The sequence below is a fragment of the Podarcis erhardii genome, assembly GCF_964252035.2.
Source record: "Podarcis erhardii genome assembly, chromosome: 8".
Lineage (NCBI taxonomy): Eukaryota > Metazoa > Chordata > Lepidosauria > Squamata > Lacertidae > Podarcis > Podarcis erhardii.
Window position 1 is genome coordinate 27,511,588 of NC_138499.1, and position 24,387 is coordinate 27,535,974.

The 24,387-nt window shown below is 41.1% G+C and overlaps 1 protein-coding gene across 1 annotated transcript in view; it reads right to left on the reverse strand.

The window, feature by feature from the left end:
• Positions 1–24,387, reverse strand: part of NECAB1 (N-terminal EF-hand calcium binding protein 1) — a 43,236-nt gene that overhangs the window by 2,190 nt on the left and 16,659 nt on the right. The window contains exons 4-12 of the mRNA XM_081874584.1: positions 20,777–20,802; positions 19,615–19,712; positions 8,193–8,329; positions 5,709–5,821; positions 3,456–3,532; positions 2,676–2,729; positions 2,135–2,247; positions 910–984; positions 122–213 (exon numbers count right to left, since the gene is read on the reverse strand). Of these exons, the coding sequence (XP_081730710.1) occupies positions 122–213; positions 910–984; positions 2,135–2,247; positions 2,676–2,729; positions 3,456–3,532; positions 5,709–5,821; positions 8,193–8,329; positions 19,615–19,712; positions 20,777–20,802 (785 nt within the window). The remainder of the gene's footprint in view (positions 1–121; positions 214–909; positions 985–2,134; positions 2,248–2,675; positions 2,730–3,455; positions 3,533–5,708; positions 5,822–8,192; positions 8,330–19,614; positions 19,713–20,776; positions 20,803–24,387) is intronic.

Sequence of the window (24,387 nt, forward strand, 5' to 3'; positions counted from 1 at the left end):
GGGAAATCCCTATATAGATGCTTCTCTGCTTCTGGAATGGAAAATAGGTGTTGAGGGAAGAAGGGATAGAATGAGGGCGAGAGAACTTTTTCATACAGATAACTATTAACAGGATGATTACCAGGCACTAGCATAGTTGTAATATGTTCTGGAGTTTCCAGGCAATCCACATTACTTCTTTGAAATGTCTTGCTGTAGTTCATCTGCAGATGGCTATAGAAATAAGAGTGATAACTTCATTTACTCTTTCTCCTTCCTATATCACTTCACAATTTAAAATAAAATTGGATAGGAAGCCCTCTTGGTTTACAAATCTGCAAAGCTTTTATTATATAGTATGAGATTGTTAGATAAAAATGTACTACTGAGTTAACCATAAATAATAGTCCAGTTTACAGCCTACACAATCAAAAACCCAGCACTGATCCATGTGTTCCTGAGATGTTTGTTTGGTGGCCGCTAGAAAGTGTGAATTGAACCAGAATATCTGTTTTTTTATGGAACATATCTATGTTTTGTTAGAAAACCTCTTCAGGGCTTTAATACATCAGTACATTTATCTTTTTCAAGTCTATTTCATGTCATCCTAATGTGCTTTTGCTTATTTTATGAATACTTCCATGCAAGTGTTCTGAAGGATCGATGCATTTGGAATGGAGACTTGGTATGCTGCAGAAAAGTATAATAATTGGACTATTCTAGCTGATCAGCCAATTAATAGATGTAGGAAACGATCGGGCAATATGCTACTTGTATTTAACATGTCCCACCCCCAGCTAGGTGATGCTGATAAATATTTGTTCTGGAAAATCAGGTTTTGTTTCTAGTAACATTAGTTGTAAATAGCTGATATTTTGAACTATTTATAATTTTGTCCATAATAAGATATACACATGGCATTTTGTGTACCTGTTCCAGGCATTGTTCTCCCAGAATTCATAAACGATGAAGCGAGATTCACCAGAAAACCTCTGAATAGAAACACTAATAAAACAACAGAATTAATTTGATAAGTAGATAGCAAAGCCAGTATGAAGAAGTAATAAGTTTGGTTAAGAAGTAATGAAAACCCTGGCTTCTCACTTTGACAAGAAGCTGCCTCATGCCTTGGACTTAAAAACTCCCAACCTCTTCGGTGGCCACAAGGAGATCGGAAATTGTTTCCTATCTTAAACTGAACCAGAGTTCCCTGTAATGCCCAAACTTGAAAAACTGTGGTTTGTTTTATTTTCAGATCATTTTATTCACCTTCAACTGAAATTCTGTTAGTTTTTTTGCAAGAAAAGAGGAGTGGGACACTAAACCCAATCCCTCCCATTCCAAAAAACAGACAAATCCTGATTGGTAGGATTTCAACTTTATAAAGAAGTGATGCAGTTCTGGCACCTAGATCTTGGAGGGGAACCCCACAAGCAGCAGCTGTTTGTACTTGGGGTTTGTTATCCATCTAGAAATACGTACAGGAAAGCCTCTTGTCATGCACTTTGTCCCACAGCTAGAATGGTATGCAAATCTTCAGTACTGGAATGATATATATTCCTACAACTATACTTGTATATAACCTTCCATCCAAGTTCTCTGCAGTGTTTACATAAATGGTAAAATACAATTTGAAATAAAAACACTAAATCAAAAATAAGTCACACAACCAGCTAAAGTCTTTAGGCTTTACTTGTTTTCAGCTGTATAAATTAAGACACAAATTGTGTCAAATCAGAAAGAGACCAGCAGGTGTCACTATGTACATATGGAATACAGTGTGCCAGGAAAAAAGCAACTATCTCTTTTTGCTATATTCAACAGGTGACTGCAAGTACTGTATGTTAACCTTTTTTCTTTAAAGAGTAATTCGTTGTTGCTCATAAAACTATTTGGTTTGTTGTAAACATCTAGTTTTGCAGTCCATTTTGCTTTATGTTAAGTATGGCTTCTTTTTTGGAGCAGATATTTAAGTTCCATTGAAATTAATGGGAGTTTCGAGCTACTAACTTTGGCTGGTGCCGGGTCATAATGTGAGGGGTGCTTATAGAACCCCTTTGCTAGTTGTCATCCTGATGACTTCTGATGGAATTCTAAGCGGAAACTTACAGCCCTCTAAATTTTCTCATCCTCTGGGGGCAGCAAATGTACTCACTGCAGGCATCCATCCTGAGAAGAGGCCGTGTCCACATACTGCTTCAGAGCAAACCGGAATTGCTCCAGTTCTTCTTCTATTACTGACATCTGACGTTGAACTATCATTATGTGCTGACAAAAATATTAAGACAATATTATTGGTGAATGCATTGCACTCCTGATATCAGAGCATTTTTATCTTGCCATCTGGGTTGATTGCATACAATAATATACGGTATGTAAAAATAAGCAAAGGAGTTTTTTTTTAAAAAAAAAGAAGGCTGAATAAAGCAATGATGTAACTGGATCTTCCCTCTAAATGTAATATAAATTGTGTTACTTATGAGGGTCCTATTGGAATGCTCAGTAAGACAATTTTGCATCCTTACTCATAAGTAAGCCTTACTAAGGCCAGTGGGACTTACTTCCAAATTAGTATGCATAGGATTGCAAATCCTTGTTAATTAAACCAGAATAGAATATACAAAACTTTCTTTATGCCTCCATGCAGAGATAACTCTTATCCTCATCAATTAATAATTGGGGGGGGTGATACTTACAGATTTAGTGTTTTCTTCAGATACCTCTTCTTCCAGTGGCTCAAGCTTTAGATCCTTGCCAACAGGATGGAGGAGAAATGCAAACAAAAGTACCAGATATGAACTATCCACACAGTCTTCCTCTGACTTTGGCTTACAAGCAGCAGAACCGTGGCAATTGGCCAATTTCGTTATAGTCTAACATACCTAAGCTGTTTTTGGAATATGAGAACAGCAGAAAAGTAACTGTGTGCCTTGGGAAATAGATCTAAGAAACAACTTATATTTTGTAACCGCCTGCCTATTGCCATTGGGATGTGCCACTGCTTTTATATACTTAGCATGAATTCAAACTGACCTTCATATATGTAACAAGTAACACGTTTCAGCAACGAGGGAAGAAAATTGTTGGAGGTAGATAGGAAACTAGTTATGGATACTGCCACTGCTATACCGTGCTGGCTGGGATAGGGAAAGATGCGGTACAAACTGACCAGACATGATTGAGAGCTCCCAACTGTGTCTGCTGCGTGGTGGTGAGAGTAGGGAAGAAGGCCCACTTCTCTGCCTCCATCCCATCATCAAGCACCCACCAGCCGAGGGTTTTTTGTGATATGATCTACAACATGCTACTTCAACCCTTGCCCTTCAGTGGCAAAGAGGGCTACCCAGGTAAGTTATTTAGCTCATTTAGTGGATGTTGTACCTGCTCTGCTACTATCAGTCAGGGAGGGAAGGAGAGTGCGGTGCAGTAAGGATACAGAGGTGTTCTTTACAGATTAATGAAGGAACTTGTCTCACCTTCTGCTCTAGCCTGTCAATCAGTTTCTGGAGTCTGTTTATTTGGGTCATCCACTGGTTGTCTTCCTCCAGCCAGCCTTTAGGAGATGTAAATAATGGAGTTTTAAAACACTGTTGAAAACTATAGCTTTCTTTATTCACCTCTTTGTTTTGATGTGCATGTTTTCATCCAATCAAAGTACTGTTAATGTTCAACCTGGATGATGCTCTTCCAAACATGGATAATAGATAGCATTTTCCTACAAATAAGTATTCCACATGACTCAACATTTCTTACTAAATGCAGCTAAGAAATTCTTAAGTCTTTCTTGCCCTGCAGTTTACGGTTACTCCGGTTTATAATTAATTCTGAGGACATAATCTACGGGGTCAGAGAAGTGACATCCTTCAGGAGTTATTCCAGACTACATAGTTACTTTTTCTTCCTGGACACTGTGTGGAGATGCAAAGCTTCAGAAGGTGCAAAATATACAAGATCGCATGCAGAAATGGGCTGCTTAAAAATGGCTGCCCGAGCTTCTTACAGTACCGATACTTTGGTTTACACAAATTGCCTTTGCTGTCTTTATGTTTAAAGTACAGTAAGACTCACACAGCAGATGCAGTATTTTCCGATAAGCACGTAGCCAGAAGGGTGGGAAGAGTTCTTAGAAAACGTGGAGGACTGTGATTCATCTTCAAAATGAATGCTCTGCAAATAACTCCAAACTTAGAGCGGCTTTTTCCAGTGGCTTTTTCAACATGCAAAAATGGCCCCCATCCTGATCCTTCTTATGCACACAAGTCTGACTGAAATTAGCAGTGTCACCTGTGGCAGCTCCTGGTGACAAAATGTTGCTGGCACTGTGATGTGTAAAATCTCTTTTCCCTTTGTAAGATTGTTGGCTGGTAGATAGAGACCTTAGATTGCTCGTGGTAGATAAAACCTGGCACAAGGAAATACCTGTCTGGTTTATGGGGTTTATTGGCATTTTGTTTGTTTTTAAATGGCAACTACAGGAGAATCCAGTCAAAATTGGGACTGTGTTATGTGGGAATGGTTTTAACCCTTTATGCCACAGTCCTAATTAACACCCCCTCCCCTGGTAGCTGCTATTGGCTCTGGAAGGGGAAGCTTTCACACTACAGCAGACTTTCTTTGATTCATGATAAAAACAGTTGCACTAGATGAGTGCAAAGGACGGCTACAGAAATTGCTCTGTCCTGACTGAGCATATATAGGAAGGAACACAGCTTGTTCTATAAACAAAAAGGGGGGTAAATCAGTGTCCAAAGGCAGCCTTTTGTCAAGCAGCAACAGGGACCCTTGATCTTGCACACCTGATTTTGAAATGCCTCAATACCCTACCTTGAGCTAAGAGGAGTTCCCTCGTATCCGAGAGCAGTTTTCTCAAATCCTAGATGTGCCAGGGCAAGACTGAAGTTGGTCATAAAGGAAGGCACTCTGCATGTGTTCAAATACGTTTGCATTTCAAAAGATGCATTGAAAACCAGTTTGGGAGCTCTTACTTTTATCATCTGCATGATTTCTACAGCCCTTTTAAAACACGGAAGTTTTTCAAGCCCTTTGTCCCTTGCAACAACCCTGTGAGATTAGTTGGTAACACCTCCACTACAGAAATAGGGAACTGCAGGTAAAGACAGAGATCTAGGTGAGGTGGACAGACTGTTCAATTATGACTACAAGTTGCTTGATTTTCTCCACTTGCTTAATTGTATATGCAAAAAGAAGGGCCTGTTTTTGATACTGCTTTGATTTTACCTGTTCCCCATATTCCAATTTAATATTTTCTCTGATGTTGGATAGCTTCTGGCTTTTCTGTTTTCACTGTATTTTTACAGACAGTTTGTCCAACTGGCAAATAAATGTTTAGGGTGATATATGCAAACTACTGCACATGTCCACTATATGACAGGAGTTTACACCAGACTTGTCAGGGCCAATTGAAGTGACAACTTAGGGCCATTTTGTAAATGTATCCCTTAAAGCACCCAAATCACTCATACATGCATCATCCAAATGTCTTGTATTAGCACTTGGACTTAGCAGGGCGCCTTCTTTTTTGCATTATCCCTCCCAACTGTACACTTGGTGGAATACAAGAATTAGCAGAATTACCTTTTACGGGGATTAAATTTTCATATTAATTTAAATGAAACTTGCTATTTTACTTTATATGACTTGTTCTTGGTGGTTACAACTTGTAAAGCACAGAAAAGCAAAAATGCGATACTTCTCTTAAATAACATTACCTTGGTTAAAAAGAGGGCTGACTGGAGAAAAACTGCTGTTCCTTTGGAGTCTTCGACTTGAACGTCTTCCCAGCTGCTTAACTGCAAGCACCTCTGGCTTTGCTGGCCTTTGTCTTACAAATAAATATATTTATATATGCATAAATCAATTGGATTAATGAAACTGTCTCTTTATTCTGAGCATGTTTCCAGTCCTCTTCACACATACATACAAACACACATACTAGGAGCTGCTGAGTCACAGAATGTAAACATTCTGACTGCAGAGGGTCTGTCACAAATTTGGCATTCGCCACAGAGCCTAGAACATAACCTTGAGCCGATCTAGGTAACTGGAAAGCAGCTTGGCCTTGGGGAGAAAGGGGGAGTCATTCACCTATCAGAATGAAATAAACATCCCTACAGTAAAGGTGTGCATCTGCTTCATACCAAAGCTCAAATACTGAACTAATGCAAGCTGCTTTTTTCTGAGGTGACATATGGCTTCAGTGGCTGAGGGGTAATACGATTCCATGGAGCTTCCTCTGCCATCAGAGAAGAAGATCCAACTCTAGAGGGCTTGCCACTGTGGCCATGGAAAACTCTCCCACCATTGCTATTCCAACAGCAGTAAAGCCAGGAATGGGGTGTTGCCCCATGGGGCATGTCCTTCACTGTTCAGAGAAGGTGTGGCTGCAGGGAGCTTGCTACCTCCTCCCTGCCAGAAAGTATAGTCTGCTCTTGCTGTCATTTGCCCTAGGACTGCAGAAACCACAAGGGAATTGGCTCCATCCACTGGCCAAAGGAACAAGAGCCACCAACTCCTCTTCAAGCAAGAACAGCAGTGAGGGAAGCTCAGCCTAACTATCCATAACTGTTTAGCACTTTGTTCAGGCCCTGAAGGACTCAACTTTCCCACCCCACCCCACCCCACCTCCTTTTATGTAGTTTTATGCAAGTCTGACAGCAGGGCCTGTTTTTCTCTCTCTTACTGATGTGAGCTGTTTGGGGAGGCAACAGTTATCTGAAAAGCAGGCTAAAAGTATGGCAAACAGCTAAGGAAATGCCCAGGGAAGCCATGCTCCCCCCACCCCCAAGATGCTAAAGCAACTCCATCTCCAGAGTTGGTAGTTCTCACCTACCGGCTGCAATGGGAGGAAAAGTTTATAAGAGAGAATAATGTGGCTACCCTTCTTCCCTGGCTGCTGTGAACTTGCAAGGCTCTGGATGTGGCAGTTGACCCACTGGAAATGCAAACACATACCTTCCCCAGTAGTCAAAACAAAACAAATTCCTTCCAGTAGCACCTTAAAGACCAACTAAGTCAGTTCTTGGTATGAGCTTTCGTGTGCATGCACACTTCTTCAGATTGTTTTGTTTTGACTTTGGCAGACCAACACGGCTACCTATCTGTAACTTCCCCAGTAGGTAAGATTGCTCTTGAAAAAACATTGCTTGGGTGGAATTCAACTTAGCGTCGACCCAATGAAATGAAGAAACATGATAAGGTTAGGTCCATCAATGTCAACTGAGTCTATTCTGAGTAAAACCTAGTTGAATACCACCCCGTGGGATCACCATTCACTGGAAGGAAATGTATTGAGACTGATAGTGGGTGTGGAAAACCCACAAGCAAGATCTGAGTGCAAGGACACTCTCCCCTCCTGTGGTTTCCAGCAACTGGCATTCAGAAACATTACTGCCTCTGACTGAGGAGACAGAGCCATAGCCATCATGGCTAGTAACATTTGATAGTCCTCTCCTCCATGAATTTGTCTAAATTTGCCTATTATGTTTTTCCGTCCACAAAACATTTCTCTAGTGCTTTGCAGCCTCCCTGGCTGCCTGTACTTCCTGATCTGAAAAAGCCTCATGGAAGAAATTACATCTTCCCCAGGGTTATGAATGATGTAAGGCAGGCTTCCTCAACTTCGGTCCTCCAGATGTTTTGAGACTACAATTCTCATCATCCCTGACCACTGGTCCTGCTAGCTAGAGATCATGGGAGTTGTAGGCCGAAAACATCTGGAGGGCCGAGGCTGAGGAAGCCTGATGTAAGGGCACCCAGGAAGGCGGCCCAGTGTTGACTGCTACTGAGATGATTTCTAGAATAAGGGGGGGGGGGAGAGACGTTCATTCACAGACACGCCTTGACCACTTGAAAAGTAAGTTAAGCGCAGCTTTGATAATTTTGCAGCAAAAACTTTTATCATTCCTAGGTGGAAACTAGCTGGGGGGAAACAAGGGATATAATTCTATGATTCTATAGCAGAGGCTTGACAACCATATGTCAGGAGTGCTCTGATGGTGTTTCCTGCTTGGCAGGGGGTTGGACTCGATGGCCCTTGGGTCTCTTCCAACTCTATGATTCTATGAATTTCAGCAGAGGACTTGTTTCTACAATCACAAGGTAATAGGAGCACACAGCATTACTCAGCTGCAACCTCCCCCTGGAACAATTCCTGATACATTTCCACAGGGGTGGGGGAGTGGTTGAAATCTCACTTATCTTGACGGGTTTGTTCCTCTGTGGTTTCCATGGCACACTCCAGGGAATTGTGGAGCGACTGTAGCTGATTCACTGTTTCTTTCAGCAAAAAGCGAGTCACAAACTGTTCCAACTTGGAAGCCTCCTGATAATTCTACAGAAGAGAAATAGACACTAGCAGAAAGGGAAAGTGTAATATTTCCCACTTTTGCAGCTTTCCTCCTAAACATCAGCTGCACACAGTCTGTATTCCGTGGTCTCATAAGAAGACAGCATGTGCTCATAATGTGATTCTAAAGCAATTTCTATAGTATTTTTTCCAAATAGGAAAAAGAAAAAAAAAGCGCAGGACAGGAAACAGGGCAGTAATTCCTACACTGCTGAGACAGAAGTTCTATTGCGGATCAAGGAATACCTGAGTTAAATCGTTAGCAGGTCCCGTGAGCCCAAACTATCCCTACCAACACAGGAGGCTGCCTTCTGCATCTCTACAGTTCCCTACTCAATCTTTCCGGTTGAGCTGGATAATTCTGCCCTGTCTATGCTAGGAGTATTTGAAGCAAAAGCAATGCAGGAGAAAGGTCTGCTGTCATAGGAGGCTGCCTGTTGCCTCTCTGCATGATTCATCATGAGAGGTGGTAACTCTAATTACAGATAACTTTTAATCTATGGGCAAAACTAGGTGATGCATTAAACGTGTGATAGCATCTAAGCTGTCCAGTTTCCTTTTCTTTCTGGCAACCAGGGGGTTGGCCTTCCAGCCTGCAATATACAGCGAGAGAAAGTTAACCCTCCCCTCCCCAAGTAATCCTGACCAAAATTAGCCCCCCAAAATTATTATTTGCCCTTGGATGGAAACTGCTATTTCTGCCAATTGCTTGGTAGGATTTCCTTCTGGGATGAATAGTCATTTTACAATGTGTGTGGATTTTCTCAGGACCGAGCATGGTTAAGTCTCACATGATTCTCACTCTCCCCCTTCTCCATCATTCCCCCCTGTTATTTCAGAGAAAAAGCTTGAGACATTAAATACACTTCTAACATAATGCTTAGTTTGGCACTCAAACACACTCCAGCAATTAACCTACAGGCGTCAGAAATCATAGATGGGAGTGGTGAGGGAGGCAATACTGTTTACTGCAATTATTACTTTTTATAGCAAGATTAACAAACAAAAAAAGAGGAGAAGGAAAACAAAAAAGAGAAAAGGAAACAAACTCACATTAATAATACAATGATCATCAGTGCATCCATTTCATTTTAAACATATAAGCATACATGCCATCTATATGTCCTGATAATCAAATAAAATTGGTGTTTATGAGAAATATGTTCAAAGTGTAGCAAGGCCAGAAAGGGCCTTGGACTATTGCATAATAGATGTGTATATCCTCCCAAGCTTGAAGTACAAGCCTCTTGGGGACCATCAGGACATGCAAAATCCACTTTTGTCCTGCCATTAGTTCCCATACCACAGGTATGGGATAATTTAGAAGTACACGGACAACTGTAAATGCCAAGGATTTCGCTAAAGGACATTATACAGTCCCAAGGCATGGTCTGAAGGAACAAGATGCAGCAGCACAGCTGTAGTTGTGGGTTAAAGATTTAAACACAAAGGGAAGCTTTTAAGCTATAGAATACACTGCCATTAGAGTACAGAATTCATCTGTTGTGCAGGAGCTCCCAATGAACTCTAACTGTGCAACCTGAATTGCCCTGCATGTGACTGAATCCTACCTGAAAATAGCAACCATCTGGAAGCATCCTAAGACAGAAACACATGCTGTTCCCGCTAGGACATCAAACAGTTATTGAAATCCCAGCTGTGAAGCTGTCCCATGTACCACCCATGCTAATTAATGCACCTGAAAACATTAAAGTTGCCACCGACATTAATCAAGCCTGCGATATCACAATTCATAATACCTGCTACTTCTAAAGCTAAAGGGTGAGGGGAAGCCTGGCAGGACAGATCGTCTGTGACTCCCTTTGGCGCCGCTCTGAAGCTGGCACCAGCTCCGCGTGAAAAACATTTGCGTTTGTACAAGCAAGGCGAATTTCCGCCTCCCCCTAAATCGTTCAACATGGCTCCTCTAATTGGATTAAAGCTGCCATAGTATCCAGCAGGGCTAATTCCATCGCTGGGAGCTTTGATTCTTTGTGACACCACGCCAGGACCATCCACAGTAATGTTGCTGTAATGGGAATTGAAATTCATATTCTGTGGCAGATACCCAAAATGGCTGCCTTTGAAGAGCAGTATCCTTTGTTGACAAATGGACAGAATATTGGCAAAGGGGTTCTCGGAAGATCTGCCTCGCCTGCGAGCGGTTTGGTGACATAAAAGAGGCTTCAGTGACGCATGATCAAAGGATGTTCAAATCTATAAAACATTACAGGTGTCTAACCTGCAACAAGAATTCTGATGAGTAGTTTGGGGATATGCTAGGTTAGCTTTCAGTAGCTTGGGATACCTTCCCGATGTAATAATAATAATAATAATAATAATAATAATAATAATAATAATACCTTTATTATCAATGTACAACCTGTGTACAATGAAATGTATTCCCCCACTACTAGCTGGGACTGATGGGACTTGTAACCCAAAACATTTGAAGGGCACCAGTTTGGCAAAGGCTGTGCTAACTAACTGCAGGGGGGGCATTATTTAGGTCTTGGTGCCACCCTACCCCTCGAAGGGCAGGTAAAGAGGCAAAACAGGGTTGCAGGCACCCCCAACCAGGTGATTGGCAGCACCTGCAAATCTATGGGTACAGCACTTCACAAAAACCGTCAATCAGTTGATGGTTGGAGTTCTCATAGTGGCACACAAGGAATGCTGAGGCTTCCACTATACTCTGTGTGTATATTTGTAAATAAAAGAAATATTACGAAATCAGCAGAGGGATTGAGAACCGAGGAGCAAATGGAGCCAGAGCCCAGTACCAAAAGGGTATTGCAATTGATTTATGAGTTTGGTCGGGTGGCGGGATTTAAACTTAACAAGCAAAAAACCAAGGTTTTGGAAAAAAATATGACCCCTTTAGAATCAGAAAGGTTTCAGAAAGAGACAGAATTAAATGTGGTTAAAAAAGTAAAATACCTAGGGGTAAACATAACAGCCAAGAACATGAACTTATTTAAAGATAATTATGCAAAATGTTGGTCTGAAATTAAAAGGGATCTAGAAATTTGGTCAAGATTGAAACTTTCCTTGTCAGGACGTATTGCTGCTATTAAGATGAATGTATTGCCAAAAATGTTGTTTTTGTTTCAAACTCTACAGATTGTGGACAAAATGGGGTGTTTTGAGAAGTGGCAGAGAGATATTTCTAAATTTGTCTGGCAGGGCAAAAAGCCCAGAATTAAGTTTAAGATATTAACTGACGCTAAAGAAAGAGGGGGCTTTGCCCTGCTAGACTTAAAGCTGTACTACGAATCAGCAGCTTTCTGCTGGTTGAAGGACTGGCTGCTTCTTGAAAACACGGATGTTTTAGATTTGGAAGGATTTAACAATGCTTTTGGATGGCATGCATATTTGTGGTACGACAAGGTTAAAATACATAAGGCCTTTAAGAATCATGTTGTCAGAAAAGCAGTGTTCAATGTCTGGATAAAATATAAAGACTTATTGGAAAACAAGACCCCAAGGTGGCTATCACCAATGGAGGCTAAGGCCCCGAAAAGACTCAATATGGAGGCCAAATGGCCGAAATATTGGGAAATAATAGAAAAAGACGGAGATAATTGGAGGTTGCAGAGTATGGAGAAAATAAAAGATAAAGTGCGAGATTGGCTACATTATGCTCAGATTAAAGAAGTTTTTAAGTCGGACAAAAAGATAGGATTCCAGGTGGAAAAATCAAAGTTAGAAACAGAACTGTTAGAACCCAGCTCTAAGATACTTTCAAGAATGTATAACTTGCTGCTAAAATGGAATACACAGGATGAAACGGTTAAAACAGCTATGATAAAATGGGCACAGGACATAGGGTACAACATTATGTTTGCTGACTGGGAAAAGCTATGGACCACAGGTCTGAGATTTACCGCATGCAATGCTTTGAAAGAAAATATTATGAAAATGATATACAGGTGGTACATGACCCCAGTCAAGCTTGCAAAGATATACCATTTGCCTGATAATAAATGTTGGAAGTGTAAAGAAGCTGAAGGAACATTCTTTCACCTCTGGTGGTCCTGTCCTAGAGTGAAGGCTTTCTGGGAAATGATATATAATGAGCTGAAAAAGGTATTTAAGTATACCTTCCCTAAGAAACCAGAGGCCTTCCTTTTGGGCATTGTTGACCAGAGTGTGCAAAAGAAGGACCGAACTTTTTTTATGTATGCCACAACAGCAGCAAGGATACTCATCGCTAAAGGCTGGAAAACTCAAGATTTGCCCACATTGGAAGAATGGCAGATGCAACTGATGGACTATATGGAACTGGCAGAGATGACTGGCAGAATCCGAGACCTGGGAGAAGAATTGGTGGAGGAGGATTGGAAGAAATTTAAGGACTATTTACAAAAACACTGTAAATTGTATGAATGTTAAGAAAGATGTAAGATCTGTAATAATATGGCTCTAACAAATTAGTAACAAAGAATATAAATTTAAACGTGACTGAAAGAAAAGACAAATTTTGGATAAATAATATGTTAGAATTAAGTTCTTTAAAAAAAAAGGTGATTTAAATTCTAAGATTTGAGATTTAATACTGGACAATTACATGATATAAACTGAATTAAGTAAATAATTTGCTAGAAAAATTTATGTGCTCAGAATGCAGGAACAAGAGATGTGAGGAAGTCCAAAGATGAGAATGAAATGTGGTTATTGAAAAAGATCATGTTGTTATGTATGTTGATTATTGTTTAAAAATTTAATAAATACTATTATATATATAAAAAAAAAGAACCGAGGAGCAAATGATTACAGGACTTCTTTTTTCTATGACTGTCTAGTAAAGATGCATATAATTGCACTATTCTTTCAAAGAGGCTCGTTTACCCACTCATAAGCAACACAAGAGGTGGTGTAGCACCCTGCTTGTGGTTAACGCTTAGCTGGAATGAAATATTCAACGCAGCAATAGAGAAATTAAAATAGTAATTTATTTGTCAGACAAATAAATAAGAGGCACAGTGGTACATGGTTACCAAGCTCTGGCCTGGCCTCCTGCCATTCTGGCCAGCACTTATATTCCCTTAATCCAGCCCCCTTTGCTCCTCCTGTGGCTGCCTCTGTCCAATCAGCCTGGTTGAAATTCCTATTGGCTGTTTGGTAGAACCAATCACAAAAGATACACCCACAAAAGATACACCCACTTCCTTGCCCTTATAAGGGAGACAAAGAGCTATATATATGACATATAAGTAATAATATATCTTACATGGAATCTTAATTACCAGCTCACCTCTTGCCCTTCTTGCCCTATTGCCTTCTAAAACAAATGTTTAATCTTACATTTTTATGTTCAACAGATGTCAAGGATCTTGAGTTTCACATCAACATTGAAAGATTTCCTTCATTTAATGTTTCTAAACAAATGCCTGACAACTATATATCAAGACTGCTTGGATGGCGTCTTCTGTCTGGCAGGGGGGGGGCTGGTGGCTGACTTAATTTCAGGATAAATACAACTCTTACAACCATATGAAATAAGAATCTAGCATTCCTTAAATCCTTTGCATAATTACATTTAAGCCAATATATTTAAGCTAATATATTTCATACATTTATCATAGGTAGCCTCTTAAAAGAATAAAGCTTTTCAAAGTAAAAAGGAAGAAACTCAGTAAAACACAACTTTTAAAAGAAGCCTCTTCAGTTTGCACCCCTCCTTTCACAGCCAGCTAGATGCTTCTCCATTGCTCTTGGCCTTTGAACCTTAGAAAGAAGATCTGGCTCATTTTACTGGGAGGCACATTGGTATTATCTTCCCCATTCCTAATGGTGTTTTCTCAGCCTTGGGGCAGCATATGTAATTCTCCCTTTTTATGACTTTGAGAATTGTTTTTCTACTATAAATCAATGGGGCCCTCTTGTCTTAGGAGAATGGCCAAGGTTTTCTCTGCCTGGCATGAAACATTTGAAAATCCTTTTTTAAGCTCATTTTTAAATACAAGCCTTGATTGAAATATATAGAAGCTTTGATAAAAATGCAGGCTTATGGTTAAGTGCCTCAGTGGTAGAAGACATGATTTGTTTTTTATTGACGGGGTGTGTCAGAATAATTCTTATATTGAAAGAAAGCCTGTGCAATTGCCTATATTGATTCATGTGGGTGAGATCATCGTTCTGAGAGTTCTGACTATTCACACAAGTTTTCCTCTTGCTATGTTTTGTGTTGATGGATATTTGTTTTTTTCTTTTTGGTGTGTTAAAGTAAACAAAAAAAGCTTTTCTCTTGCTAGTTGCAAGATTAAAGCACCAACTTCTCTTGGCTTCTCTTATGTCTAGTGTCATAAAATGCAGGCAAGAAATGAAAGCGAACCCCAGGAGTTCTTGTCTCTTGTGTGGGGGGAAATAACATCGCAAGAAGAAATGTTCACAGCTCTAGATTGCATTCCTGACAGCTTCAGTCCTTTGCTCCTGCTGCTCCACTTAGTCCCGTTCCTCTGACCTTAAGGGTCTATCGTGCTTTTAAATAAATTAAATAGAAGCACAGTGCAACTCTATAGCCTGCACAGTTTTAAATTACTATATTTTAATTTTCTAAATGTTTTTTGGGAAGCATACATAATATTCTTCCCTGTGTGTGCAGCAGGTGGATTCTAATGGAAAACTACCTAATTTGCACATCTCAAACCAATACAGGAACAGAAACACAGCTATCATTTGAAATTCACAGTTTTCCAAATTTTGTGATGCAGTTGCCCAGCTAGTGTGACAAAAACACATATAGTAGGGGAACAGTGTTCACAAAAACGAAGATATTCATGAAAATGACATACAGAAATGCATTGCATTAGGAGAGATTGCTTGCAAAAATGTGTATTCCCCCCCCCCAAAAAAACTACATACAAAAGTGTGCTTATTGGGGGGGGGAATGCACTAAAATGCTGGCAGATTTTAATGTGGATTTAAAAAAAGGGGGGGGTCACAAATTGCCATGGAGAAGCAGAGAAATGAATTTTACCACTAGGGGGAAATGACAAAAAAAAAAATGTAACAGATTTGTCTGTCCCCAGTCGTTCTTGGCATACAGATGCCCAGTGGTTCAACCCTGGCTTCTCCATTTCGTTTTCGAGAGACTTTCATCTGAGCAGCCAGCGGCAGCATCAGGTGCAGTAGGCAGTACAGAGACTTATAGCCAATGGTCTCATTCAGTTTCCTTTTTGCCACATTCAGTTTCCTTTTTGCCACAACAAACAAACAAATAACATTCCATTTTTCAAGTAAGCCTCACAAAATAGTTTACATCACCAGTAAATAATGATGTTTTCCCTACTCAATAAAACCTCCTCCAAACAGGACTACTGGTTCCCATCTGATTTCCTTTACAACCAAATACTGAAAATGGCTGCCAAGAAAAACTTGTTCCCAATTATAGTTATGGGAAAGTGGGGGGCCCTTCTCCACTAAGTCACAGGTGTCAGGTGTGGTTCCTGGTTGCTGCCTGCTCTTTCCAAACTGCAAAAGGGTCTGGAGTGGTGGCGAGAGGATGGTAACAGTTCTCAGCCTACCTCAGCTGTTCTGGATGCTGCTGCTGGTTCTCAAAACAGTAAAATGTTTGATGTGAACAGCTGCCCGCAAAACAAGGAACAGCACCACATTCCAATAGGTTAAGAAATAGGAGTAGCTTCCTTCATTCATCCTTGCTTGCACAGCATTCTGGCATCTCTTTATTTATTTTTTAGGGCTGCTGTATTTCAAAAAGTAAAAACCAGGAGACCCCAAAAGTTGTTGAACTTTTTTTAGGAAAGCACTGAAATTGTTGAGCTTTGATGTATTTTAATGGTGAATTTTGGACGTAATGGAGATGTAAAAGATTTGGATTATCATAAAAGATGCAGGAGGAAATGATTAACAATAGGACCCACCAAAGGGAGGAGGGAAGTCCAGGAGATTCTTTGGAATCTTGTTTTTATGTTGTATGTTGGATATGTAATTGTGAAACTTTAATCTGAAAACCAAATAAAATAAATAATGAAATTGTTAAGTTTGTTTTTCAAAAACGCCCAAAAAAATCCCACAATTTTTTCAGTTGACTTGCCTAAGACAAAGCGCCAGATTTCAGAAATTTGCCCTGCACATCAATTCCGCCTTTGAAATCCCAGGAGAATCCGGACATAGGGCAGCCCTATATTTTTAGGACCCACCTAATTTCTGTGTTTGTGTTTTAATTGTTGGCACCTGCCCTGGGATCTTACAGCAAAGGAAGGGTAAATAATGATGATGATGATGATGATGATGTTGATAATGATAAATATAAATACTTTCAGTTTTGGTAAGTTAGACAGAAAGATAGCTAAAAACAGTTTCTTCCGATTTCCACTTTGATCAGGCAAATTGTAACCTGACAGATGCAAGGAAAACCTTCCCCAAACCAATTGTTAATCTGGTCACAGTCCTATTTTGCAGCAGAAGTGACTCATAGCAGCTCATCTCCAGGAGCGAAGTAATGGGATTTATATGCCACATTTCTTCCCATTTCTTCCTCTCCCCAGACACTCCACTATAAATACACAGGGCTTTCACTCCCTGCCTTTTTCCTGTTCTGCCTCAGTGACACAACAACAAGGCATCAGCCAAACATGTTTTTGTAAGGGTATCTTTTGTATTCAAGTCCGAAAAATAAAAGGGGGGGGGGTGAGGTGGGACAAAGTAGGCTTAAAGGCATTTTTAATCCACGCATTACTATTTCTTGTTCTTTCTCCCGGTGACATAACATGAACAACCAGGATCCCTGCTCGATTAAGAAACTGGATCTTCTAAGGTTCTTAACTGCTCAGGGAGCAGATAGCAGGATTTCCTTTGCAGACATTTAAGCGCAGGTATGGCTGCAGGTATGGCAACACACTCAGTGATGTTATAACTGAGTAATAAAATCAATAACGGATATAAAAGGATATACATTGTTTTATTACTATGGGGGGGGGGCAGAGCTCTTTGAACAAGGCAATGGCAGTTTTATTCCCTTTCTGAGTTCAGGTTTTTGCTGTTTTCAACCAATACTGACCTGGTGTTCACTGACCACATTGTTTGTCCATTCGTTCTCTCTTTCTCTCTCTCTTTCAAACCCCCTCACCCCTCACGTACTTGGTTACCCTGGATACCAAAGATGAATGATTTATCCAGGGACCCAGTTCAGAAATTCTCCTCAAGTAAAAAACACCAACCGACCAAGGCCTCTATGGCTTTGGAGAGTCTTGTTTTCCGAAGGAAGAGATCTAAAATTCTTTGTTGATCTGCCTCTAAGTTGCACTGCTGAAGCCTGCTGCTGCACAACAAATCTACATTTGTTTCCAGGGCACCCTTGGGAAACAGTGTGCACCGTGTTTGATCTTGCAAGATGCTGGATGTAGGTGTGTTGCATCGCTAAAGACCTAGGGGCGATTGGGTCCTGCTTCTCAACAATCAAATTGCTCGACCTGGGCAGTCAATAATAGGAACACAGGGAATTGCTTGATACAGAGTCAGACCAGTGGTCTATCTAGTTCCAGAGTGTCTGGTGCACAGACTGGCAGTAGGTCTCAGACAGGGGTCTTTCCCAGCCCCATTCTGGGAATGTCATGGATTGAAGGTAGGCACTTTTGCGGGTGGCGCTGTGGTCTAAACCACTGGGCCTCTTGGGCTTGCCAATCAGAAGGTCGGCAGTTCGAATCCCCGCAACGGGGTGAGCTCCCGTTGCTCTGTCCCAGCTCCTGCCAACCTAGCTGTTCAAAAGCACACCAGTGCAAGTAGATAAATAGTTATCGCTGCAGTGGGAAAGTAAACAGTGTTTCCGTGCGCTCTGGTTTCTGTCACGGTGTTCCGTTGCAGCAGAAGTGGTTTAGTCATGCTGGCCACATGACCAGGAAAGCTGTCTGTGGACAAACGCCGGCTCCCTCGGCCTGAAAGCAAGATGAGTGCCGCACCCCACAGTCGCCTTTGACTGGACTTAACCGTCAAGGGGTCATTTACCTTTACCTTTTTTCTACCTAACTTTTGCATGCACTGCATGTGCTTTACCACTGAAAAACAGAAATGTGTGTTCTGGCAGATCTTTCTAGGAGATAAATGTTTGGAGAACAACCTAAAGTTGCCATCCACATCCTTTGACATTCCAGTGTAATTTCAAATACTTTCTGGATTTTCCCTTGCTGAATTACATCAAAGGTTCATCTCTAGCCAGTAACGAGGCAGGTGTCTAGAATTACAAAAAGAGGACAGGATGGACATGCTTAATATATCACTGCTAGCTGTAAAAACCTCATCTGTTGCCACCCGCTAATTTGATACAATTCTTCGGATGCACTGGCTAAAAACATATCTCATTTTTACAAATCGAATCATTGACCAAACTTATGAAAACAGTTGTCTGCATACGGATTTATCAATAACTCTGCAAATGGGTGAAGAAAACGCCAGGGAAAACCTGACAACAATCCAGAACCCGCATTTTGCAACGTGCTCTTGGCATCAAAACAGGACATTCATGGTGGGTTTATTCTGTTTTAGTTTGTGCTGTGATGCTTCTGGAGGGGCTACTGTGCAACAAAAGGGGGACAAAAATAAACCAGAACCTTTGTGGTATAAAAAAGTTACGGGATTTGAACAGGATATTATGGGATACGCACTGATTGAAACTGAAGCCTCCCAAAACTTTTGCAGGCATGAAGAGTATTGAAATTGAAAGTGTGTGTGTGTCCACTCCAATAGACTCATCCCTTTACTAGGGACTGAGCCTTTAGGGTGGCCTGTGGAACTCCCTACCAATAGGAATCACCCTTGCCGCCTTCTTTTTTGAAGTCTTCTGAAAACTGTGTTGTTTAGACAGGCCTGGGCAATATGATTTTGTTCTTTTTAACCAACCAGTAATTACTGATGTTTTAAACTGATATTATAATCTTGCATGTTGTACACAACCTTATTATAATACAGAGGTACCTTGGTTCTCGAACTTAATCTGTTCTGGAAGTCTGTTCGACTCCTGGAATGTTCAAAAACCAAGGCACAGCTTCTGATTGGCTGCAGGAGCTTTCTGCACTCAAGCAGAAGCTGCGTCGGATGTTCGGCTTCCGAAAAACATTTGAAAAGTGGAACACTTACTTCCGATTTGTTTGTCAACTAAGCTGTTCAAGAACCAAGGTTCCACTGTATTATGAAAGTGCGGGTGATAGATAGATAGATAGATAGATAGATAGATAGATAGATAGATAGATGATAGATAGATAGACAGATCCTAAGTGTTGCAGAAGAACAGGAATAAAACTTCCTCCTACTTTCTTTGTGGAGTCCATTGCCTTCAGTATGGATAGATTGAGGTCTTCCAAAGCAGACAGCACATTTTCATACTCTCCCAAGTGTTGGGAAAAATATTCTAAAAGAAACAGAAATTCACAGCTCAAGCAAAGGAAGAAAGGTCAAGGAATTATTCTAATTTTTTAATTTTTTTTTAAATAGGAATCAAACACATACATAGAGAGAACAAGAAGCATAAGGATCTAAACTCTGGTAGAAGGCTCTTTCCCATTAGAATGGGGGGGTCACAGTAGTTTGCTAACAGCTTGATGCTTTATGACACATGGTACAGCTTCTGGCTATGCTGTGCTGTATTCTAACTCCTATGTACGCGATCAGGAGCTTGCACAAGGAAAGGTACACTAGATTGTTGAAGCAAAGGGGACATGAAAAGGAAAGCAGCACCAAAAATGGGCAAAAATGTAAAGAAAGGACATGAACCTCCTCGAGTAAGAATGTCAGATGCTAACACCAGCCCTAGCAAGTGGCTATTGAGATGGTACTATAGAACCCTCTTTTTGTAGATACAATACATACACATGTAATTCAGAAACTGTGACAAAAGGAAATAATCACGGGGTGAACATCATTCTAGGGCTTCTTGTAAGGCGTCTGAAATACCTCACACAATATCACATGACCCTTGCCTTTCTATCAACTATCAAAGCAAGATGTAAGGAGACTCACAAAGCATAGGAAATCACAGACAGCTTCCCTAGGGAGTCTCCCCCTCAAAGATTGGGGGGGGATCTTGGCAGAGAATCTACACATTAAACAATCCAGTGTTGGGGGAGTGGGGAGATTTGAGAAAAGGGGCAGGATCACTTAAAGGCAGCATTTGCCTTATTCCCCCCACCCAAAGCAAAAGAGGGATACATTTTAAGTTAATATCCTAGAGAGGGGGAGAAGAAATTTAGAATAAAAGACATACAAGAGGTGCATGTAATTCTGCACATTTATCTAGTCTCATTAGTGGTAATGGTTTATTGATTACCTTCCCTAGGAGTTCTGCACAGCTGCATTTTACATAATTAGCTGGTGTGATTAAAAAGGAGCCACTTTGGCTACAGAGCTCTTTTGTTTAGCTCCACCTGTCCATGACACATCCAGAACGGAAGGGTTTGGGAGTAAAAATTAACTTACCAAAAAGTTCTTCTGTGTCAAGGTTGCTGTAAAAAGAACAACATCATAAAACGAGTGCTGTAATTGCTATTGTGTGCATCCTGTTGCTGTTTAAATGTTAAGCCCAACCACCCTGAAGGCTACATTTATTTATTTATATAAACATTTTATACCATTTCATAAGTAGTTTACTTGAAACAATTAAAAAAAAAAAAAACCCAAGCAAAACCTTTCCATAAAATTACCTAAAAATTTGATTGGAAGAAAACAGGATATCGCCAACAAAACTGTGCCAATAAAATAAAATTTAAAAATTACAAGTCAATGAGAGCTTGGTCATTATTGTAGTCCCTTGAATTATCTATGGGAGGGCATTCCAGAGGACGAGGTCTCCTTCCATGCTGTCTCCTTGGGATATCTTAAAAATTGGCTTGGTCCAAACTGGGGAAGGTGGCCCCAAGTTGTACAGGCCTTAAACGCTAACCACAAAACCCTGAACTTGGCTTGGTAACTAATAGGCAGCCAATGCAGATCTTTCAACATTGGCATAATAGGTGTAAAGCTGGGTGTCCCACTTTGCATCCTAAGCAGCTACCACTTCCAAACCAGGCACAAGGGTAGCTCCACAAACAGTGCATTACAGTAGTCCAATTGGGAGACTACCACTGTATGGACCACTATGGCAAGGCTAATAGAAAGCTCACCACTTTTGAGGAGTTCCATGCAACAGCAAGGTGATCCAGAAGTTATTTAACACTCTGCACTTCGCTGGAACCTTTGACTGTGTTGTATTTTATAAGCAGTAACCTGCCTTGTGCCTGGAAAATTCAGTGAGCCAATGCACACATCAGAGTATCAAGCATAAATATCATGATTGGTTTTTAAGTGGAGGGTGAGAATTTTTCCTGAGCCAGTACTTAATTCCTGCCATATGGAGGTGCAAAGATTCCATTCTGCATGGAAGCTGCGTTGTCTGACCTGTAAATTTGCTCTCTCCAATTGGGTGCTTGTATTGAGATGTAGCTCAGTTGTTCTCCGTGCCTTCATAACAAATGCACGAAATGAAATTCACTACAGAATGGAGCAGTTGTGAATAACAAATCACGATGACAATGATTGTCATCGTTTCCCTCAACAGATCCATCCACAAACCTGGAACACAATTTGCTTCCTTGCGTAAGAGAATTATTCAAGTCAGAGAATGGCTGTGCAGCTGGGAACACAGGCACCAGATCAGTTTATTCAACTCTCTGAATGGTACTTATAAGAGCCGTCAGCAACTCACAAGATGCTGTTGTGAAGAGCAGGGGTTTATTGAGTTGTGGGGTATTATAAACTTGTAGATTGAGCACCAGATTTTGTTGGGCCCTGTCGGGATAAGGCTTGGCAGGCCCTGGAGGAGGAAGAGGAAGAAATGGGGACTAAATGGTGGGAACCTGGGTAGGAGGAGGAGAAGGCATCTCTCCTCTTGCTGTCCCAACTCCAGTCACTTTAGAAGGGGGAGCAGGGATGCTGTCTCTCCCTCTGACCTTCCTGCGGAGAGGAGAGTTTCTCTGGAAGCTGAGGAAGGCCAAAGAGGAAGCAGCAGTGACTAAACAGGAGGGCATTGTCACCAAGAAGCAGGGGCCGCCTTCATAGAGAGGAGCAGGCCCCTCTGTCCCAGCACAGCATGCACTTGCTATCTCAGAATTCCTGCAAAGTGAGAGAGAGTGAGCATGCCAAGCCTCACCTTTAGATCTTGGTGGGAGGAGCGGGGAAACTTGTTGGGACATCCTTGTCATTTCCAACTAGTTCTAAACCTCTTCCCCTGCTCCCAAACTCAATCCTGAGCATCATGTCTGCTGGCGAGCCTGTACCGATACTTGCTGAATAAAGATCTCCTTCTTACTTCCAAGTAAGTGTATTTGTTTTGAGTAGGAGTTGGAACGCTATGCAGCTTCAAGGGGACCTTGCATGGACATATTGCCACCTCCATCTAACCCCCACCCCCTTAGTTTATAAATGTAAAAATAGAGCATGTGATATATGCATACGTATTAATAGGGTACCCATGAATCAATAATTCTTACACCAAATATTAAATGCATCGGTGTGCCCTTGCCTGTGTCCTATTTGCATTCAACATACAGCTGTATGTGGAAAGTGTGAGGAGAACCTGAGCTTACAGGGTTAAACAGCTCAGGGTGTGCGTCCTGCCTACTGTGGGGTGGAGAGACTCTGCGTCACATCCAAGAGTCTCAGTCCTTTGTTCTATTCTGCTTTTGTTTTTGTCCGGGACAGACTCGCTTGCACAATCACAGAACATCAGGAGCATAGTACCTCCTGAAGATGCTATGCTTAATGTGAGTAAGTCAACACTGCATGCAGGGTCAGCAACAGCCCTGCTTTCCTCTCCATGTATTTGCTATGTGAGTCCTGATCCCCACCACACAGATATGTGATAGCTCAAGCAATGGGGAAGTCAATAGTTCCTGGGTTCCGAGTTGACAGGGAACCTTGGAGATGGATCAAGTTATGGATTTCAGTACCATGGTTAGTGGCCCTGCAGCTGAGGCAGAACATACAAGTTGTCTCAGCGGTGACATGGAGCAACTGCCCTATATTTATGGCTTGAGCTAGGTATTAATTGACTAGAGGCCTCAGCCCATTCATGATGTTATCAGGCTAGTTAAAGATCCGGAACGTTCTTCTGTAGCCATTGGCTTGTTCTAGGCTCCAGAGTTTCAAGCTGTGGGGATATCTCCTGATCCTCAGAATCTGCCAGCAGAAGTGTGGCAGTGAGGAATAGAGGAGTGGAGGAAACCAAGAATGATTGTCAGCTGCCATATTTCAATCAGCTACCACACAATGATATTCCTGAGACTTCAGGAATGAGAATGCAACCTTTTGTTCTTTTTTTACAAGTTTTTGGCATCTCCTCATTTTGTAGCGTTGCTGAATGCTCCCGTCTTTTTCCCTGACACCATTTCCCTGAGGATCCCATTATTAAAACAATTCCTAGGCAGGTGCAGGAGCAAGAACATTTGCTTCTGTAATGAGGTTTTTCAAACTGCGCTCTCGCTATCTATTAACTGTTAGAAGAACGCTTCCTCAACAGAAGTTCAAAACGATTTAAATGACAATTATTCCGGTGTTTTAGAAAATACTGACAGCCTAAAAATGTGCCCACATGAAGCACCCAAATTTATAGTTCAGTCCTTCCTAACAAGCCAATGTGACAGCAGACCACCCCTACAGCAGGACCTCTGAAACAAATGGCAAGTAACTTGGAGGAAGTAGGTGTGCGTGAATATGCTTGACCAAAAGGGGAATAAATTTCCGGAGACTGACAGAAATGATATTCCCGCTTTAGGAAATGTTGGACCTAGGTTACTGAAGAGGCATATGAAATGTCCCTGGGGAGGAGTGAGATTGCTTCGAGATTGTCAGTATTTTGCAGGGGAAATTCAAACTTTAGGTTATGCAACTAAAGCACTCTTGCAACAAATAGATTTTACTTTTTTGCTGTTAGTAAAGTGATAGGGAAACACACTGAAAGGTGTGAGATGAACCAATGATTAAAGGGAAGCTGTGTAAACACTGCACCAGCAAATAAAGATGAATGATAATTTGTCATAATGTCTCTGCAAACA